Below are 20,361 nucleotides of genomic sequence, written 5' to 3' on the forward strand. Positions count from 1 at the left end.
ACAGAGACGGCTTTCTGGGCACAGTTGTTTAAGAGAACAACTGGCATCTGGCGGGCTGCTGTGAGAACAGGGTCCTGGGCTGGATGGGCTTTGGCCAAATCCTGCAGGGCTCTCCATATGGACATTTACAGTCATAGCAGAACCTCCATGCCTAGGGGCAGGCTATATCGGAACACCAGCTGCTGGGAATCAGAATCACAAAAGTTGTAGAGCTGGAGCTTGGAAGGAACTCTGTGGTGTAGTGGTTAAGACCAGTGGACTCATAATCTGGTGAACCGGGTTTGATTCCCCGCTTCTCCACATGCAGCTGCTGGGTGACCTTGGGCCAGTCGCATTTCTCTGAAGTCTCTCAGTCTCACTCACCTCACAGAGTGTTTGTTGTGGGGGAAGAAGGGAAAGGAGGTTGTGAGCAGCTTTGAGACTCCTTAAAGGTAAAGGGCCCCCTGACCATTAGGTCCAGTTGTGACCAACTCTGGGGTTGCGGTGCTCATCTCGCTTTATTGACCGAGGGAGCTGGCGTACAGCTTCCGGGTCATGTGGCCAGCATGACTAAGCCGCTTCTGGAGAACCAGAGCAGCGCACGGAAACGCCGTTTACCTTCCCGCCAGAGCGGTACCTATTTATCTACTTTGACAGTCCTCAGCTCTGTGGTTTAACCCACAGCGCCACCCATGTCCCTTTTGAGACTCCTTAGGGTAGTGATAAAGGAGGATATCAAGTCCAAACCTCACAGAGTGTTTGTTGTGGGGGAGGAAGGGAAAGGAGAATGTTAGCCGCTTTGAGACTCCTTAAAGGGAGTGAAAGGCGGGATATCAAATCCAAACTCTTCTTCTTCTCTTCATCTAGTCCAACTTCCTGCAGGAATCACAGCTACACCATGGAAGTAGCTGGTTGGCTGTGGTGAGAACAGGATCCTGGACTAGAGGGGTTCATATGTAGGAACTGTTTTAGTGGTGTCTCCTCTGCTGAGGAGGACTCCGAAGCTCAGACTCCGAAGCTCAGACTCCGAAGCTCAGACTCCGAAGACTCCGGTGCCAGAGGCTTTGCTTCTGCCAAAAAGGGGCTTGAAAGCCTCTGTTTGTGTTGATTCAATGCTTCCTGCCTGGGATGTTGAGCTTGCCATTCTTCTTCCTCTGTGTTCAGGCTGGAGCTGCCAGGTGGGGGTGAGGGGCTGATTGATGAGTCAGCTGAGAAGCCTTCATCTCCCGAACACAGCCGCTGCCATTCAAACGCCCGAGAGTAAACAGCTAGTAATTTGATTAAATTAACTCCAAAGCGTTTGCCTTGTGGAACATTCCAGAGCTTGTGAGGCTTCCCAACAGAGGACTAAGGGACCCCTCCCCAAAGAAGCGGGGGGGGGAGCGGAGGAGCATATGCCCGTACTGCCCGGGGCGGGTGCATGGGGTGCGCCCCCGAGGAGGGTGGGGTGCAAAGGGTGCCCTCCCACGTGTCACAGTTCAGGGTAGGAGAGGGGCAGGGAAGCTGCTGTTCATTCTCCCCCTGCTCTCTGCTACCAGGTCAGACATGACCCAATGATGGAGGTACTGCAGCTGGACGCGAGGCACCAACGCCATGGAGGGTGGGCAGCAGCATTGCTGTGCTGGGCCTGGGGGTTAACCCAAGCAACGCGGTCCAGGTTCGGTCCCGAATCCAAGGATTCCGCGAGGAGTCAGTCCGACAGGGCCAAGGCAGGAAACCAGGCAAGGTCAGGCACAGGATCTCAGGCAGGATCTGGCATACAGCAATGTTGCTCCCGCAACCTGGGGCAGGGTCCAGCAGCCTTTTATCTCTGTCAGGGTAGCAGCCGGTCCTGATCCCCCGGCGACTCACCTCCCTGTTTTGCCCAAAGGCAAGCACTCCTCTTGGGAGTACTCAGGTCTCTCCTTCTCTCAGACCTCAGTCTCTGCAGCTCGGGAGACGTCGGTGGGTGACTAGACCCAGGGGCCGCCTCAGCCTCCCCTGACCCAACCGGTAGTGGAGCAGCTGTAAGTGATGGCCCAGCTGGAGGCAACGAGGTCATCCCCACATCTGGAGCCAGGGCAGGCTCAGGCCCCTGACTCGGCCCAGATGGTGTCTGCTGCAGGGGAACCTGTGCAGGCTGGGACTCTTCAGGATCAGGCCCCAGACTCGGTTCAGATGATGCCTGAGGCAGAGGATCCAGTGCGGACTGAGACTCCTCCGGTTCTGAGTCTGAGCCCGAGTCCCAGGCCATCACAATTGCTGCTGATCCTCCTGCTCTCTGCCACCGGGTCAAAGCTGAGCCAGCAATGGAGCTGCTGCAGCCGGGTGCGCTCGCCACGGCTGACTGACGAGGGCTGCTCTCTACCGCCAGGTCAGAAGAGCAGCTGCTGCCAGGCATGAGGTGTGCCATGACCGAGGAAGGTGGGCAGCAGCGCTGCCGTCCCCTTGCTTGCTCTTCGCCCCGGGTTCAGGACAGAGCTGCGCCAGGCCCAAGCGCTCCAGCCAAGGCACAGCACCTTCTGGCACAGAGCCAGGCTCCCATGAAGGAGTCCGTGGTTTGTGCCCAGACGCATTTCGTTGCGTTTCTTGGCTGAACTAAAAAGTTTCAGTACGTGTTATGTTGACTTGCTGAGGTTCATTCATTGTCAGACCAAGTTATTAAGCTCATTTTAAATAATATTTTTTTTAGAAAAGTGTCATGAGCCCCATTTTTAAAATTATTTTAAAAATACATATTTTTGCCATTTTTCACCCCCCTCAGTGATGACACCCGGGGCGGCCCGCACGCACCGCACATCCCTTCCTATGACGCCAGGGGGGAGGCAGGGGGGGCAGTCCAGCAGCAGACCCATCTCCATTTTGTCAACCTGTCAATCACAGTCAGAGGTCTCTGCTGTTCCAGAATTCCAAATCAGCAGGATTCCCTAACTAATAATAATAATAATAATAATAATAATAATAATAATAATAATAATAATAATAATAATTTATTTATACCCTGCCCTTCCCGGTTTAAAAACCGGGCTCAGGGCAGCTAACAGAAAATATAAAACATTAAAATGCAACTTAAAAACAGCATAAAACAGCATAGAATACAACATAAAATGCAGCATCAATATCAATACAATTCAAAAATTCAGGGGTCATTTTTTTTGGGGGGGGACAAAACCCAGTCAGTAGACATCGAATGATCACCAGGGCTAACTGGTCAAGCTGGTCCTACTAGGGCCAGCAAGGAGGTATGTGAATAAGAATTTAAATGTGGGGTCCCGGAAAGGGTCCAAGAGCAAAGGGGCACTCAATTCTTGCGTCGCAGGGGGTTGGACTAGATGATCCTTGGTGCCCCTTCCAACTTTCCAATTCCATGATTCATTGGAGGTTTTTAAAGAGATCTTGGATGGCCATCTGTCAAGGATTCTTGAGCTGCGATTCCTGCATTGCAGGGGACTTGGCCAGGTTCCCGTGGAGGGGGCTGTCCCAATTCTGCAATTCTATGATTTGAAGTACCAATGGAGACTTGCTCCCAAGTAATCCTTTGTGTGAGAGTTGAGGGGTTTCAGGTGTCCCCGATTACACTTTCAGTGTTGGTGTCTTTGGGATGAAGGTCATTGAAGGCCGGTAGCGTTTTCTGTGACAATAAAACGCTTTTGCTTAGTATCACACACACATGAGAAGCGCATGGGATGGAAGGGCTCACAGCATCCGCGCCCCAAGGGTTCTGCTCCCTCATTTTTTTTCTAGCAGGAGGAATGAACCCCACCCCCACCCCATCTATGCATTTGGATTCTCACAAAGAGCGAGTCAGCTGTGTCCATTTTCCAAGACTGCTAGATTCTTTCTCTCCTCGCTCTGCCCCGCAATGGATATTATTGCTTCTGGTCAGGGGTTGGGGAGACAAGCCCCTTTCCAAACACCTTCCAATAGCTGGGTCTCCGGCTATTAGCTGCCAGGGCAATAGATTCCTCTGGCAACTCTCCTATTTGTGTTATTTATTTCATAAAATTCATATGCCAATTGATTCTCTTTTAAAAAACCACTCAAAGCTGTTTACAAAAAAGATAAAGCAACAACATTATCAACAAGAAAAGATAACGGTAAGAATCTGAACAATTGAAAAGTTAAAATGACAGTACTGTAGACTGAAAACAGATTAAAATTCACACCAACTTTCTAAACATCTTGTCTAAACAAGGATGTTTTTAGCAGGCACTGGAAAGAGTGCAATTAAGTTTCCTGCCTGGTGTCAAGTGGCAGGGAGTTCCACCACACTAAAAAAATCGAGTTCATACAAATGCGGAAGAAGTGTTACATTTTATCTGCACAACCAAAATGAATTTCAGGAACCAAAGTGCTTTTTTCTGTGTAGCCTGAGCAGGATCTCAACAACTTTTGTGTCCAGATTTTCACTTTTTGAAATATGCAACCCTATTATAGTTAATTGTTGTTGCTTGTCTTCACCCCCCCCACACACACCCTGATCCCAGTTGTGAAGAATATTCTTATGTTACGAATGGTCGATTAAGAAAGAGAGCTTGGAATAGGTCAATATCTATGTGGACTGTTCCTGGATCAAGGGACTTTCCTTCTTTAAGTTCTCTTGAGTTCTTCACTTAGCTCAATGTTGTCATCTGAACTAGCCAAATGTTTAACTGAGAATCAGTCACAGTCAGTCCATCATTTGAAAAATAAGACTTTAGAGACGTCTTACCTGTCAAAACCAGGAATTTGGGGGGGGGCAGTTAAATGACTACCCAAAAATCCCAAGTCCCACACACAGCTTCAAACTAAGTTCAGCACAATGACCGTTTACGCAAGCACCAGGTATTGTTGTTGTTGTTGTTGTTTAGTCGTGTCTCTTCGTGACCCCCTGGACCAGAGCACGCCAGGCCCTCCTGTCTTCCACTGCCTCTCGCAGTTTGGTCAAACTCATGTTTGTAGCTTTGAGAACACTGTCCCACCATCTCGTCCTCTGTCGTCCCCTTCTCCTTGTGCCCTCCATCTTTCCCAACATCAGGGTCTTTTCCAGGGAGTCTTCTCTTCTCACGAGGTGGCCAAAGTCTTGGAGCCTCAGCTTCAGGATCTGTCCTTCCAGTGAGCACTCAGGGCTGATTTCCCTAAGAATGGAGAGGTTGGATCTTCTTGCAGTCCATGGGACTCTCAAGAGTCTCCTCCAGCACCAGAATTCAAAAGCATCCATTCTTCGGCGATCAGCCTTCTTTATGGTCCAGCTCTCACTTCCATACATCACTACTGGGAAATGTTCATAGCATAGATCAGGCATTTCCAACAGGTAGACCATGATCTACTGGTAGCTTGCAGGGGTGTCCCAGGTAGATCATGGAATGGCTCAACAACTCCTGGCAATGAGTCTTTTTATACTGTGAGTAGATTGCAGTCTCTTGGGAGTTGACGTGCCTGGCATAGAAGACCCACCAGCCCCACTTAGCTCCCTGGTCCATGGGAGTTGGACATGCCTGGAATAGATCATACAGGGGCTAGAAAACAAAGACCCAACAGCCCCACTTAACTCCCTGGTCCAACCTGCAGCTGTGCGCAGGAAGCTTGTGGCAAGCAACCTCAATATTGGCCAGGGCGACAGCAGAGCACATATGATAAAATGTCCCCTCCTTTCCCTTACACTTCCAACATATATATGAACTAGTTTTGTACATTTTCCCTAACTGCACTGGTGATGTGTACCATCTGTACATCATCTTCATGTAATTCTCCTTCAATAGGGAACAATCTGTAAATTTTAAATCAGTTTTCCATAATTTCACCCAATCTTCCATCATAATGTTGTGACCTACATCTTGTGCCCATTTAATCATAACTGATTTTACCTCTTAATCTTTTGTCTCCCATTCTAAAAGTATGTTGTATGCAGCCTTCAGTAATTTCACTTTCCCTTCGGTCACTTCCGTTTGAAACCTAGATATTGTATAACTAAATCCTTTCTTGCTGTCTTCCTTATGTGTTTCATATAGTTGTCGATAATGCAACCAACTCTGAAAGTGGTCTTTGATCTCATCATAATCTCTTAATTTCCATTTTCCATCATGTTCCTTTATATATCTGAGTTTTTAACACTGTGAGTCGTGGGCAAAATCCCACCAATTTCAATGGTGCTTACCCCCAAAGCAGTGGGGGGCTGGGGGGGCGCCAGTTGCACCCTTGGTCCTCTGCTGAGCTTGTAGTGCGATCCTGACAAGGGAAGCGCTGACTGCAGAGTGAAGCAAACACGCCAGGTTTTGATGTGCCAAAGGGCCGCCACCGCTTTGTGCTTTGGCTTCGGAGGCCTTTGCGATCCCTCTCCACAGAGATGCCTCCAGTTAACCGTTACCTAATAACATCCATCTTGGCCCAGGAAGGAAAAGCTCTGCACAATGTTATCACATTTAATCCGTTCCGCAGTCCTGTTCAGCGCGGCAGTTCCCGGCAGAGATGCCACCGGCAATCTGTGCAAGTCGGTAAATAAATGATGTGGGATGAAGTCTCTGGTGAGCCGGCGGAGGAGAACGCGGGGAGCTTGCTCTAGAGCGAGAGAGAGCCTGAGACAGCGTCAGGGTCTAGGTGGAGAAGATCAGGTCGGGAGCAGGAGCGAAGCTTGGCGGTCTTTGGCTGTCCCATGGGAGGTGGAGCAAGGTTGTTTTCTGCTTCCCCAGAACCAATGGATTCAAGTGGCAAGCAAGGAGATTCCCATTAAACATTGGGAAGAACTTTTTTTTTAGCTTTTTTTATTCAAAATTAAAACAAGACACATTATCCTAAAACATATCATCCTTGTTTCTCCCCCATTTTTCCTCCCTCCCCCATCCCACACAACCCACCCGCCCCCGCCCCCCCCAACTTCCCTCAGTTCCAGTCTTTGATTTCTCTGAAAATGCTGTTTCCTGCATGTTACAAAGTTGTATAGATCCTCAAACTATTTAGCTGATTATTATCAATAAAAAGTCTGTGAATGTTTATTCAAAACCTGCCAAGGAGTCCAGTTCGCTTTGTTGCGTCTTCAAATACTTTGTAAAGGGTTCCCATTCATCCTTAAAGTCACAGTTATCCTTGTCCCATAGCTTGTAGGTCAGTTTTGCCAGTTCTGCATAGTCCGCCAATTTTTCTTGCCCTGATTCTTTAGTTGGGGTTTCTTCAGTCTTCCATCCTTGTGCTACCAGAACTCTCGTGGCCGTTGTCGCATACATGAACATTAGGAAGAACTTTCTGGCAGTAAGAGCCTTTCAGCCATGGAACTGTCTCCCTCGGAAGGTGGTGGACTCCTCTTCATGGGAGATCCTTAAGCAGAGAATGGATGGGATTCTTCAGGTGAGATTCCTACATTGCACGGAGCTGGACTAGGTGGTCCCTGAAGTCCCTTAACTCTACAATTCTGTGATTCTGTGTTCTCCTGATGTGCTCTTTTGCCATATACAGTGATACCTCGGGTTACAGACGCTTCAGGTTACAGATGCTTCAGGTTACAGTCTCCGCTAACCCAGAAATAGTACCTCGGGTTAAGAACTTTGCTTCAGGATGAGAACAGAAATCGTGCTCTGGCGGCACAGCAGCAGCGGGAGGCCCCATTGGCTAAAGTGGTACCTCAGGTTAAGAACAGTTTCAGGTTTAGAATGGACCTCCAGAACGAATTAAGTTCTTAACCCGAGGTACCACTGTAAACATGCCTCCTAGTCATCTTCTGCAGCATTTTTCTCTATCCAAGCCTCTCCATAGCTTTTGAATCTTTCCTAGAGTTGACTGCTTCTGTTTGTGTGTGTGTGTGTGTGTGTGTGTGTGTGAGAGAGAGAGAGAGAGAGAGAGAGAGAGAGAGAGAGAGAGAGAGAGAGAGATGAGTGTTTCATCTTCTGTTTCATCCAGAACAGCAGGGGTTAAACATATGCTAGTACTTGGAATACTGTGTACAGTTCTGGTCACCTCTCAAAAAGGATAATGTAGAATTGCAAGAGGTTCAGAAAATGACAGCCTTAATGAACAAGGGGATGGAGGGACCCCCCCCCTTTGAAGAAAGCTTTTTACTCAGGTGAATGCAGGCACACCTGTGTAGCTGTTTGTGCACAGACTGCATACCATACAGGGACTCTTTTAGGAGGAAAGGTTGCAATGCTTGCGGCTTTTTAGTTTAGAGAAAAGGCAAGCAAGAGGTGTCATGACAAAACTTTATAAAATTAGGAAGTGGACAGACAGAGAAAAGTTTGTCTCCAAACGTGGACGTCCATGAAGCTGAATGTTGGAAGATTCAGCAATAATAATAATATTATTGTGGTGTATTGGTTAAGAGCGGTGGTCACGTAATCTGGGAAACCGGGTTCATGTCTCCGCTCCTCCACATGCAGCTGCTGGGTGACCTTGGGCCAGTCACACTTCTGTGAAGTCTCTCAGCCCCACTCACCTCACAGAGTGTTTGTTGTGGGGGAGGAAGGGAAAGGAGAATGTTAACCGCTTTGAGACTCCTGAAGGGGAGTGAAAGGCGGGATATCAAATCCAAACAATAATAATAATAATAATAATAATAATAATAATAATAATAATAATAATAATAATTTATCATGTATACCCCACCCATCTGGCTGGGTTTCCCCAGCCACCCTGGGCAACATACAACATATCTAAAAACATAATAAAAATATCAAACAATAAAAACCTCCCAATACAGGGCTGCTTTCTAAAAGTTGTGTAATGTTTAATATCCTTGACATCTGCTGGAAGGGCATTCCACAGGGCGGGCGCCACCACCAAGAAGGCCCTCTGCCTGGTTCCCTGTAGCCTCACTTCTCGCAATGAGGGAACCGCCAGAAGGCCCTTGGAGCAGGACCTCCGTGTCCGGGCAGAACACTGGGGGTGGAGACGCTCCTTCAGGTCTACTGGGCTGAGGCCATTTATGGCTTTAAAGGTCAGCACCAACACTTTGAATTGTGCTCGGAAACGTACTGGGAACCAGTGTAGGTCTTTCAAGACCGGTATTATGTGGTCTCAGCGGCTGCCCCCAGTCACCAGTCTAGCTGCCGCATTCTGGATTAGCTGTAGTTTCCGAGTCACCTTCAAAGGTAGCCCCCACATACAGGGTGTTGCAATGTTGTTGTTGTTGTTTAGTCGTTTAGTGGTGTCCGCCTCTTCGTGACCCCTGGACCAGAGCACGCCAGGCACTTCTGTCTTCTGCTGCCTCCCGCAGTTTGGTCAAACTCATCCTGGTAGCTTCCAGAACACTGTCCCACCATCTCATCCTCTGCTGTCCCCTTCTCCTTGTGCCCTCCATCTTTCCCAACATCAAGGTCTTTTCCAGGGAGTCTTCTCTTCTCATGAGGTGGCCAAAGTCTTGGAGCCTCAGCTTCAGGATCTGTCCCCAGTGAGCACTCAGGGCTGATTTCCTTCAGAATGGAGAGGTTTGATCTTCTTGCAGTCCATGGGACTCTCAAGAGTCTCCTCCAGCACCAGAATTCAAAAGCATCCATTCTTCAGTGATCAGCCTTCTTTATGGTCCAGCTCTCACTTCCATACATCACTGCTGGGAAAGCCATAGCTTGTAGTAGTCCTAGTAGTCCAAGTTAAAAGAAAGTCCTTCACTCCCTCAGGAGGCAGTGATGACTACCAACTTGGATGGCTTTCATAGAGGATTGGACAAATCCATGACTATTGACAGCAAGCGATGGCTACCAGCCACAATGGCTGTGTTCTGCTTCCACTGCTGGAGCCTGCAGTGCTTCCAAATGCCAGTTTCTGGAGACCTTAAGAGAGGGGAGAACTTCATGTGTGGAAAACCTGCTTGCAGGTTCCCCACAATAAGCACCTTGGATTGAAATAAAAAAATTCCTTCTAGTAGCACCTTAAAGACCAACTAAGTTAGTTCTTGGTATGAGCTTTCGTGTGCATGCACACTTCTTCAGATACAGGTGCTACTAGAAGGAATCTTTTTATTTTGACTATGGCAGACCAACACGGCTACCTATCTGTAACTGGCACCTTGGATGGGACATCCCATTTGGTTTCACTGCAAAACTTCTGGGGCTGGTGGGAATTGTCTTCCAACATATTTTGAGGTCCCCCAGGTCTGAGAAGGCCACTGCAGTGTCCCTTCTTCCCACAGCTCTGGATTTGCAAGGCAAGTCTAGCCCAGAGCAAGCGAGGGAGCGTTTCAGATTCTGGAGAGGATCTGTTCCTTTGGCACACAATGTGTTATACACAGAGCCTGTTTCACCGCTTGCAGTGACAATGACTCAGTGTGTAGCCAGGGACTTGGCCAGACACCAGGGGATTCTCTCAGACCCACTGCCTGCATTGGGTTCAGGTTCTGTGCCAGCTCTGCTGTCGCCCTGGCCAATATTGAGGTTGCTTGCCACAAGCTTCCCGTGCACAGCTGCAGGAAAGACCAGGAAGTTAAGTGGGGCTGGTGGGTCTTCTATGCCAGGCACGTCAACTCCCAAGAGACTGCAATCTACTCACAGTATAAAAAGACTCATTGCCAGGAGTTGTTGAGCCATTCCATGATCTACCTGGGACACCCCTGCAATCTACCAGTAGATCACGATGTTAACGGAGGAATCCGAGGACTCCCTTGGGCAAATAACAAAGACACCAATCAGGACAATTTGGAGCAAAACAGCAGCCTGTAGGCTTGGCCTTTATTGGAAACTGTTGCGACAGGATTCCCACCCACAACAAGATGAAGCAAAATGGAAGCCCAGAACAAAAGAAGACCCCAACTTTTATTAGTTACTAATCCCCCAAACTACACCCCTACAGACTACATCACAACTACATCACAAAAAGGAGGGGTTGAGGGAGGCGTTGTGGCGGTAACCTGAGTGTCCTGTCACCTGGCTGGTTCCTCCTTTCCCCCCTCCCCATGAGTACTTTCCAGGTGACAGAGGGGAGTTTGCAGTTTCCTGCCCCCAGAGGGAAGATCTGATCATTGTCCTTTGTTCCAGTCCGTGTTGAATCCACTCCCATATGCAAGTTCTTTGTGATCTTGATGGTCTTCTGTCTGGGACCATCAGGGTTGGCATAGCAACTGGGCAGGGCTCCTGTGGATGTGCTGGTGTGCTCAAGGGATTATGACTGCCCTGTATCAAACCTTCCCCATTTAGTAGTCCTTCCTTCATGGAGTGAAATAAAAGTGGAACGATGCAGATCCGATGTATGGTTGATTTTCTATGAATTTATAACAGAAGCATAGCGTGTGTGAGTGTACAAACTGAATGATTGGGGGGGGGGGTTCCTGCGACAACGATCTACCTGTTGGAAATGCCTGATCTATGCTATGAACATAAGAGGAGCCTGCTAGATGAGGTCAATGGCCCATCTAATTAGTTCACATCTTGTTCTCGCAGTGGCCAACAAACCAGATGTCAGTGGGAAACCTGCAAGCAGGATTCAAGTACGAGAGCCCTCTCTACTCCTGTGGCTTCCAGCAGCTGATAGTAGTGTTGTTGTTTAGTCGTTTAGTCCTGTCCGCCTCTTCGTGACCCCCTGGACCAGAGCACGCCAGGCCCTCCTGTCTTCCACTGCCTCCCTCAGTTTGGTCAAACTTATGCTGGTAGCTTCGAGAACACTGTCCCACCATCTCATCCTCTGTCGTCCCCTTCTCCTTGTGCCCTCCATCTTTCCCAACATCAGGGTCTTTTCCAGGGAGTCTTCTCTTCTCATGAGGTGGCCAAAGTATTGGAGCCTCAGCTTCAGGATCTGTCCTTCCAGTGAGCACTCAGGGCTGATTTCCTTCAGAATGGAGAGGTTTGATCTTCTTGCAGTCCATGGGACTCTCCAGAGTCTCCTCCAGCACCATAATTCAAAAGCATCAATTCTTCAGTGATCAGCCTTCTCACTTCCATACATCACTACTGGGAAAACCAGAGCTTTAACTATACGGACCTTTGTTGGCAAGGTGATGTCACTGCTTTTTAAGATGCTGTCTAGTTTTATTTTATACCAACAAACAAAGTACAGTAATATTCAACAGTCATTTACCCACATTCTTTCCCAACACTCTGCTGAGCATTGACTTCCTTCCCTCCCTCCAACAGGTTTTCTTGCTTCAGTCACCTTTCCACAGTTTCTTATTATATCCAGTCAGTCTACATCGTAAGATTTATTTCACTCCTGCCAGAGTCTTCAAATTTCTACAGTTATATAATCAATAAACTTACTCCAATCTCTTTGGAATTTTGCTTCCTCCTGATTTCAGATTCTACAGGTCAGTTTTGCTAGTTCCACTTAATCCACCATCTTCGTCTGTCGCTCCTCTATTGTTGGTAATTCCGGTACTTTCCATTTTTGGGCTAACAAAGTTCTGGCAGCAGTCATAGCATACATAAATAACCTTTGATCTGCTTTTTCTATTTCCTCTCCCATCAAGCCTAGCAAGAAAGCTTCTGGCTTTTTTGGGAAAGTGTATTTAAATATCTTTTTCAATTCGTTATAAATCCGTTCCCAAAACGGTTTCATTTTCTCACATGTCCACCACATGTGATAAAAATCTCCATCTTTATCTTTACATTTCCAACATGTCTTACTACTCATCCTATACATTCTTGCCAATTTAACAGGTGCCAAATACCAGCGATACACATTTTCATTATATTCTCTCTTAAGGTGGTACATGTTGTAAATTTTATACTCTCATTCCACAGTTTTACCCAAGCATCATACTCAATGTTATGCCCAAAATCCATTGCCCATTTTATCATCTCCTCCTTTGTCTGTTTTGTATACCATTCTAATAAGAAATTGCACATTTTAGACAATAATTTGGTCCTGCCTTCTAGTAATTTGATTTGGAATTTAGATGTTTTTATCATTAAATCCTACTTTCTTGTCACATCTAAACACATCATTCACTTGATGGTATTGCAGCCACCCTCTCCCGAGATTCTTCTAGTCTAAAGCCCTACAATGCAGGAATCACGGCTAAAGCGTCCACGGCAGATGGCCGTATAATCTCTGCTTTAAAATCCTGAATGATGGAGATTCCACCACCTTCTGAGATTGTCCACCCCGCTGTCAAACAGCTTTTACCCTCAGAAAGTTCTTCCTGATGTTCAGTTGGCATCTCCTTCCTTGTAACTTGAATTAATCGGTTTAGGTCCTCCCCTCCGGACCGGAAGAAAACAAGCCTGCACCATCTTCCATGGGGGGGGGGGGCAGCCCTTGAGATATTTGAAGATGGATCTCATATCACCTCTCAGTCTTCTCTTCTCTATCATCCTGTTTTGTATGAGTCTTTTTTAATGTTTAAATAAATGTTATTTTATTAATAAACAAAGATAAGGTGCATAAAGAAGTACTGTTAGTGCAGGTTGAAAGCAGCCTAAGATTGGGCATGGTCGTTCAACTTCATACACACACACACACACACACACACACACACACACACACATATTTTTATTAATTTTTTGACATCAGTTCCAACAGTCATACAACATAGCTTCTCATCTTATACAATATTTTTAGACTTCCATCAACACCTCTGATGATTTTCTGCTCTTTATCACTTATTATGCATTTCTTAATTTTTATTTTACATTTAATTATCCTTAACTAATAATTCTCTTCATAGTCTTTCTTGCAATGTTTCAAATAATCCACCTTACAGAACTTCTTGCAGTCCTACTAGCATAATCTGTTCATCACAGTTATTTCCCAAATAGTTCATATATTTACTCCAGTCTTCTCAGAATCTCTGATCTTGCAGGTTTCGAATCCTCCCTGTTCATTTATCTAATTCTGCGTAGTCCATCAACTTCGTCCTCCAGTCTTCTGCTCATTCAACTTCTTGTTCCAAAACATTACAAAAAAAATGTCAGTTTTCACATAAACCTGTGAGGCTGGTTTATATGTATTCTTTTGCAATAAGTCAGCTTAATCATAATTACTTTGGATCAATTTTTCTCAAACAGAGCAGGATGTGTGCTTTTGCCTCTATGCTCTTCTTTGCCCCATAGGAGAGAAAGAGAGCCATTCACTTCTGCAGGGGAAGCTGGTTTGGGGGGTGCTAGAGGAGCCCCCAAGACTCCTTCTAGACCAGGCATCCATCCCCACACTCAGCCCTCCAGATGTTTTGGGACTCCAACTCCCATCATCCCTAGCTAACAGGACCAGTGGTCAGGGATGATGGGAGTTGGAGTCCCAAAACATCTGGAGGGCCGAGTGTGGGGCAGCCTGGTCTAGACAGTGGGAGCGGAGTCTTCTCCCCTCTGTGTGGCCTTATCCCTTCTCTCCTGGGTCCTGGGTCACGCTGGGATGTGACAGGATGTTGAGGTCCAGGGGTCAGCAAACTTTTTCAGCCGTGGGCCGGTCCACTGTCCCTCAGACATTGTGGGGGACCGGACTATATTTTGGAAACAAAAAGAAAATGAACGGATTCCTGTGCCCCACAAATAACCCAGAGATGCATTTTAAATAAAAGGACACATTCTACTCGGGTAAAAACACACTGATTCCTGGACCGTCCATGGGCTGGATTGAGAAGGCAATTGGGCTGGATCCAGCCCATGGGCCTTAGGTTGCCTACCCATGATTGAGGAGCATCTTCCTCCTTTGGGCTGGTGCTTCCCCCACTGGGTGGGGGGCAGTGGGATTACTCAGGGGGTGCTAAGAGGCAAGGGGGAGCTGGAGGTATAAATGCCTATCAGACTTTGACATCCAGCATCGCTGGATCAACTCCATCCATTTTGTGGCATTAATTAAGCTAAATAGTTTTAGTTGGATTCTGGATAAATGTGCAGTTAGTTGTTGTTGTTTTGAATTTTATTGGGTTATAATCGTATAACCTTTTGAAGCAGAGGTTGGCTGGCCATCTGTCAGGGGTTCTTTCGCTGTGGCTTTCCAGGGGGTTGGGCTAGATGGCCCCTTGGGGTCCCTTCCAACACTACAGTTCTCTGGTTTTATGATTCCTTAATGAGTCAGGCCAGCCACTGCTCGGAATAATGTCGGTGTTTTTTAATCGGTTTGGGTTGAATTTATGGAACCAAGGGGGACGGTGGCCTGAATGTTTGGGAGCTGGACAAACGCCTGGGTTAACACCCCCCTCTTTGTCTCCCTTCCTCCTTGCAGAACCCCAGCTGAAAGGAATCGTGACAAGGTTATTCAGCCAGCAGGAATTCTTCCTGCAGATGCACCCAGATGGGACGATTGATGGGACGAAGGACGAGAACAGTGACTACAGTGAGTCTCTCTCTCTCTCTCTCTCTTTCCTTTAGCTACCTGGTTATAAATCACACCCATTGCCTGGCCACCCTCACAAACAGGCACTTCACGGTGGTCCCCCCCCCTTTCCAGGCAAAGTGTTAAATTACAGCTAAGGCAGCTGCTCCCTGCGCTGGGTCCCCTGTCAGCGCTTCCCCTTTAAATAAATCTCTCCTGCATTGCTATTCTCACTTCTTTCTTTCTTTCTTTTTTGCCCCTGACGCTGCAGCTGCTGTCTGGGGGTGGCGGGGAGAGGAGAAGAAAACTCTCGCTTCCCAAGGAGGGATGCCAAGGGAGGAAGTGAGAGAGATTTATTTGGATGGCAGATTGACTGGCTGGGGAGAGGAGGAGGAGGAGGGTGAGAGGAGGCAGGGTGCTGCTGCTCCTGTCTCTCTGCTAGGAGGTAGGAAGAATATTCTTGCAGCAACACCCCCAGGAAAAAAGAGACTTAGGCTTTGCTGGACCATAAAGAAGGCTGATCGCTGAAGAATTGATGCTTTTGAATTATGGTGCTGGAGGAGACTCTTCCCATGGACTGCAAGAAGATCAAACCTATCCATTCCTTCAGAAAGGAAATCAGCCCTGAGTGCTCACTGGAAGGACATATCCTGAAGCTGAGGCTCCAAGACTTTGGCCACCTCAGGAGAAGAGAAGACTCCCTGGAAAAGACCCTGATGTTGGGAAAGATGGAGGGCACAAGGAGAAGGGGACGACAGAGGACGAGATGGCTGGACAGTGTTCTTGAAGCTACAAACATGAGTCTGACCAAACTGCGGGAGGCAGTGGAAGACAGGAGTGCCTGGCGTGCTCTGGTTCATGGGGTCACGAAGAGGTGGACATGACTAAACGACTAAACAACAACAACAACAACAAAACATGGAAATTGGGCAAAGAATGGGGTCGGGGAAGCTGTGAGATGCTTTGTCCTTCCAGCATCTGATAATGGAGTCCCGATCTGGGTCTGGGTCATTTCAAGGCTCAGATCATCTCCAGAAATCCTTTTTAGCGTGCATTCATAAGAACATAGGCTGGCCTCAACCAGAGCCAGGGCTTTTTCGGCTGTGGCCCCAATCTGGTGGAACGCTCTGTCCCAAGAGACTAGGGCCCTGCAGGACTTGACATCTTTCCACAGGGCCTGCAAGACGGAGCTGTTCCACCAGGCCTTTGGCCAAGGCACAGCCTGACCCCCTCCTTTGGTAATCATCACAGAACTCTAGCCCAATGGTTGCCATTAATTTGATTTTGAATTGATTTTAGAATGACTTGATTTTAGAATGCTGTGTTACTTTTATTGTTGTTAGCCGCTCTGAGCCTGGCTTTGGCTGGGGAGGACGGGATATTATTAATTATTATTATTATTATTATTATTATTATTATTATTATTATTATTAACATAAGGAGACATTAACATAAGGCCAACCAAATATCCATTATGGGAAACCCACAGGTGGGATCCGAGCGCAGGAGAAATCTCCTCTCCTGCTGTTTCAAGCAAGAAGCACTCAAAAATACTTCTGCCTCCAAATGAGGAGGAAGAGAATGTCTAGTCCTCTTTTAATAAGAAGAGTTTGGGTTTGATATCCCCCTTTATCACTCCCCTAAGGAGTCTCAAAGCGGCTCACAATCTCCTTTCCCTTCCTCCCCCACAACACACACTCTGTGAGGTGAGTGGGGCTGAGAGACTTCAGAGAAGTGTGACTGGCCCAAGGTCACCCAGCAGCTGCATGTGGAGGAGCGGGGAAGCGAACCCAGTTCACCAGATTACGAATCCACCGCTCTTAACCACTACACCACACTGGCTCTCTTTTAAAGCCAGCCAAGCTGTTGGCCATCACTGCCTCCTGTGGGAGGGAGTTCCACAGATTAACCATGTGCTGCAATGAAGAAGGACTTTCTTTTCCTGTCCTAAATCTTCCAGCCTTCAGCTTCATTGAATGTCCAAGAGTTCTAGGGCAATGAGAGGGGAAGAAAAGCATTTTCCCCCCTATCTGCTTTCTGCATAGGCTTCTATCACAGCTCCTCTTCCTTCCTGTTCTCTAAACTAGGAAGTCCCCCAGCTGCAATCTTTCATTTTAAGGGAGCCTCTTCAGCCCCAGAAATGCTGGATGGCAGGAAGGGGGAATCTGCAGGCAAGGCCACCTCAGAGAACCAACCCTTACAGATCAAGTTTCCGAAGTGTCCTGGAGGCAACCTGCTCTAGCAGAAGCATGTTCTGGAAAACCTCCTTGAGCCTTGAGCCTGTCTTACATCTCCACGAACAGGCAGCTCGCCCTCCCCAGCCATGCCCCAAACTAGGCTTTTGCCAAATTATCTCTCATCATTTAAACGCAGAAACAACCTAGTTGCATTTTTTAATGTATTTATTTTTTTGTAGAGGGGAATGCATTAATTCATGTTGAGGGACCCCCAGGGCAAGCCGGTGCTTTCACTGGAGAAGTCTCTAGAGCAAGGCAAGGCTGACTCCTTGCGTGGGCTACACTCCCCCCCCCATCTCTGTGAATAACACTCGGATCGCGTGTTAACATGATGGAGCCAGAGTGCGTCTTCAAGACCTCTGAACACCTTCACCAGCCTAGTGCCCTCCAGATGTTTCGGTGAAGGCTGGCTGAAGCACGTCTTATCGGAGAATCTGTTGGAAATTATGGAACAAAAACTGAAATGTGTGGGAAGGCTGTGCTTGCAAGAGAACCATGTAAGCAGGAGGAGCTGGTGGAGGAGGAAGAAGAGAAGGCTGAATGGTTGCCATTTGCTTAAAGTCTAAATGCTGCTGTGTCTTGCATCCACCGTGGCACTTTCCTCTCTGCCCCAGGCAGGTTCAGTGGTCCTGTTGTCTAGGCTCTGGTAACCTCAATGCATTATATGTAGGGCTGCCTCTGAAGACTGTTTGGAAACCTCAGCTAGTGCAGAATTCAGCAGCCAGGTTGCACACTGGAGCAAGTCGGTTTGCGCCTATTACATCGATCCTGGTCTGACTGCACTGACTTCAAATTAGTTTCCGGGCCCAATTTGAAGTGCTGGTTTTGACCTATAAAATCTTAAATGGCTCAGGACCACAATACCTCAAGCACCACCCCTCCCCATATGAACCTACCCTGAGATCATCTTCGTGTACCCCTTCCTTGAGAGGTTCAGATGGTGGCAACACGAGAACAGGGCCTTCTCTGCAGTGGCACCCCTTCTGTGGAATGCTCTCCCCAGGGAAGTTCGCTTGGTGCCTTCCTTACACACCTTTAGGCACTAGGCAAACGATTCCTTTTTAACAAGGCCTTTGGTTTACCTTCCTGACATCCAACACACTTTTAGAAAGTGGGGTTTTTGGGGGGGTTATTGATTTTGGTTTGACTTTATATGTTGTGGTCTTGTTGTGAACTGCCCTGAGACCTCCGGGCATAGGGTGGTGTATAAGTTGTCTGAACGAATAAATAAAAGTTTCCAGGCCCTGATTTGGAAAGGGAGAAATAACATCACTGGAGGGAACTTAGAAAGTTGATTCCACAGTGAGGTTCTCCTTGTTGATCTTGAGGAGGGTTACCCTTCCTCTTCCCTGTCGTCTCTAAGACAGCCCTTCACCGCAAGACAAATGGATTGCAGAGAATGAGTGATGGCAGCCATTTACCTTCATTATCCGTAGTGATGTGCTCCATTTTTTCCCAGTCAAAAGTGCTTATAAATAGACTTGTGAATTGCAAGGTTTCAACGCACTGATGTGGCACCAAAGGTTTAGAAATAGTTTTCTGCCTCGACTGGCAGAGCTAGATAGGAAGGTCGCCCATCTCTCCCAGAGGAGCCAGAGATGAGACTCACCAGTTTCAGTTTACATATTTAAATTGGAGATTCCCCCACCCCTCGCATTTTGAATTCTTCAGTTGTCCATGGTCCATTCTCCAGAGGCAGCTTAAGCTGGTTTTTGGGGGTGGGGGCAGTGGGATTCCCTAGGGGCAAGGGAGTATAGACCACTTATAAAGGCCATCTCCAACTCCTCAAAAGATTCCATCAACGGTGTCTCTGAAAATTTTTACACATCACTTGGGAAGACAGGTGAACTAATTTCAGTGTTCTGGAAGGAGCAAAGATCACCAGAGTTGAAGCAATGATTCTTCAACATCAACTTCGTTGGACTGGTCATGTTGTGCAGTTGCCTGATGATCGTCTTCCAAAGCAACTACTCTATTCCCAACTTAAAAATGGAAAGCGTAGTGCTGGTGGTCAACAAAAGAGGTTCAAAGACTGTCTCAAGGCAAATCTTTAAAAATGTAATATAAACACTGACAACTGGGAAACACTGGCCTGCGAGTGCTCCAGTTGGAGAACAGCCTTTGCCAAAGGTGTCCTGGGCTTTGAAGACACTCAAACTCAGGACGCAAGGGAGAAATGTGCCAAGAGGAAGGCACGCTTGGCAAACCCTCACCAGGATCAACTCCCACCCGGGAACCAATGTTCCCACTGGGGAAGGACGTGTGGATCCAGAATTGGCCTCCACAGTCACTTACGGATTCGCTGTTATAACTGTGTTTATGGAAGAAGATCTTACTCTTACTCGCCAAAGAAGGAGGAGGAAGTATAGATGCCTACCAGCCTTTGAAAAGCTGCCTCTTGTTCAACAGTTTTGTTGACTAAATTAAACTAAATAGATTCAACTGGATTTTGAATAAAGGTGCAATTCATTGTTACTGTTTTGAATTTTAGGGTGTTATTATCTTCCTTAGTGGGGGTCATGCAGATTGCTTTTCTGAACAATGTTTTTTTGTATGGTAGAGGGCACTGGGGGTGAGTTGATGGAAGCTGGGGGGTGGGCAGTGGCCCCAAAAAGTACCACTGATTTAAAACAATGACAACGCATATATAAAAAATCAGCAGAAACCAATTGGGATAAAGATTGCATTTCTTTCTTTATTTCATAAAAGTTATATACTTGTTAGAAGTCCAGCAAAAGTCCAAACATCTGGAGGGTGCCAGGTTGACAGAGGCTGATAGGGAGGTGAGCGCAGGGAGCCTGAGATGTCTTGGACTGGAGCACTGGACTCAATGGCGTTCTCCTTCGTCTTGCTCCTCCTAGCAATTTAAGCTAATTTCCCCTCTCTCTCTCCTTCCATCCTCCAGCTCTCTTCAATCTAATCCCCGTGGGTCTTCGTGTGGTGGCGATTCAGGGGGTGAAGGCTGGCCTTTACGTGGCCATGAACGCCGAGGGCTATCTCTACAGCTCAGTAAGTTCACAGT

The 20,361-nt window shown here is 47.3% G+C and overlaps 1 protein-coding gene across 3 annotated transcripts in view; it reads left to right on the forward strand.

The window, feature by feature from the left end:
- The window catches only part of FGF12 (fibroblast growth factor 12), a 231,204-nt gene that overhangs the window by 149,992 nt on the left and 60,851 nt on the right, over positions 1-20,361 (forward strand). For all 3 annotated transcript variants that reach the window (XM_081190671.1, XM_081190670.1, XM_081190669.1), the window contains 2 exons: positions 15,013-15,123; positions 20,245-20,348. In XM_081190671.1, the coding sequence (XP_081046797.1) occupies positions 15,013-15,123; positions 20,245-20,348 (215 nt within the window). The remainder of the gene's footprint in view (positions 1-15,012; positions 15,124-20,244; positions 20,349-20,361) is intronic.

Source organism: Podarcis bocagei (genome assembly GCF_964188305.1).
Source record: "Podarcis bocagei genome assembly, chromosome: 4".
NCBI classification, from domain to species: domain Eukaryota; kingdom Metazoa; phylum Chordata; class Lepidosauria; order Squamata; family Lacertidae; genus Podarcis; species Podarcis bocagei.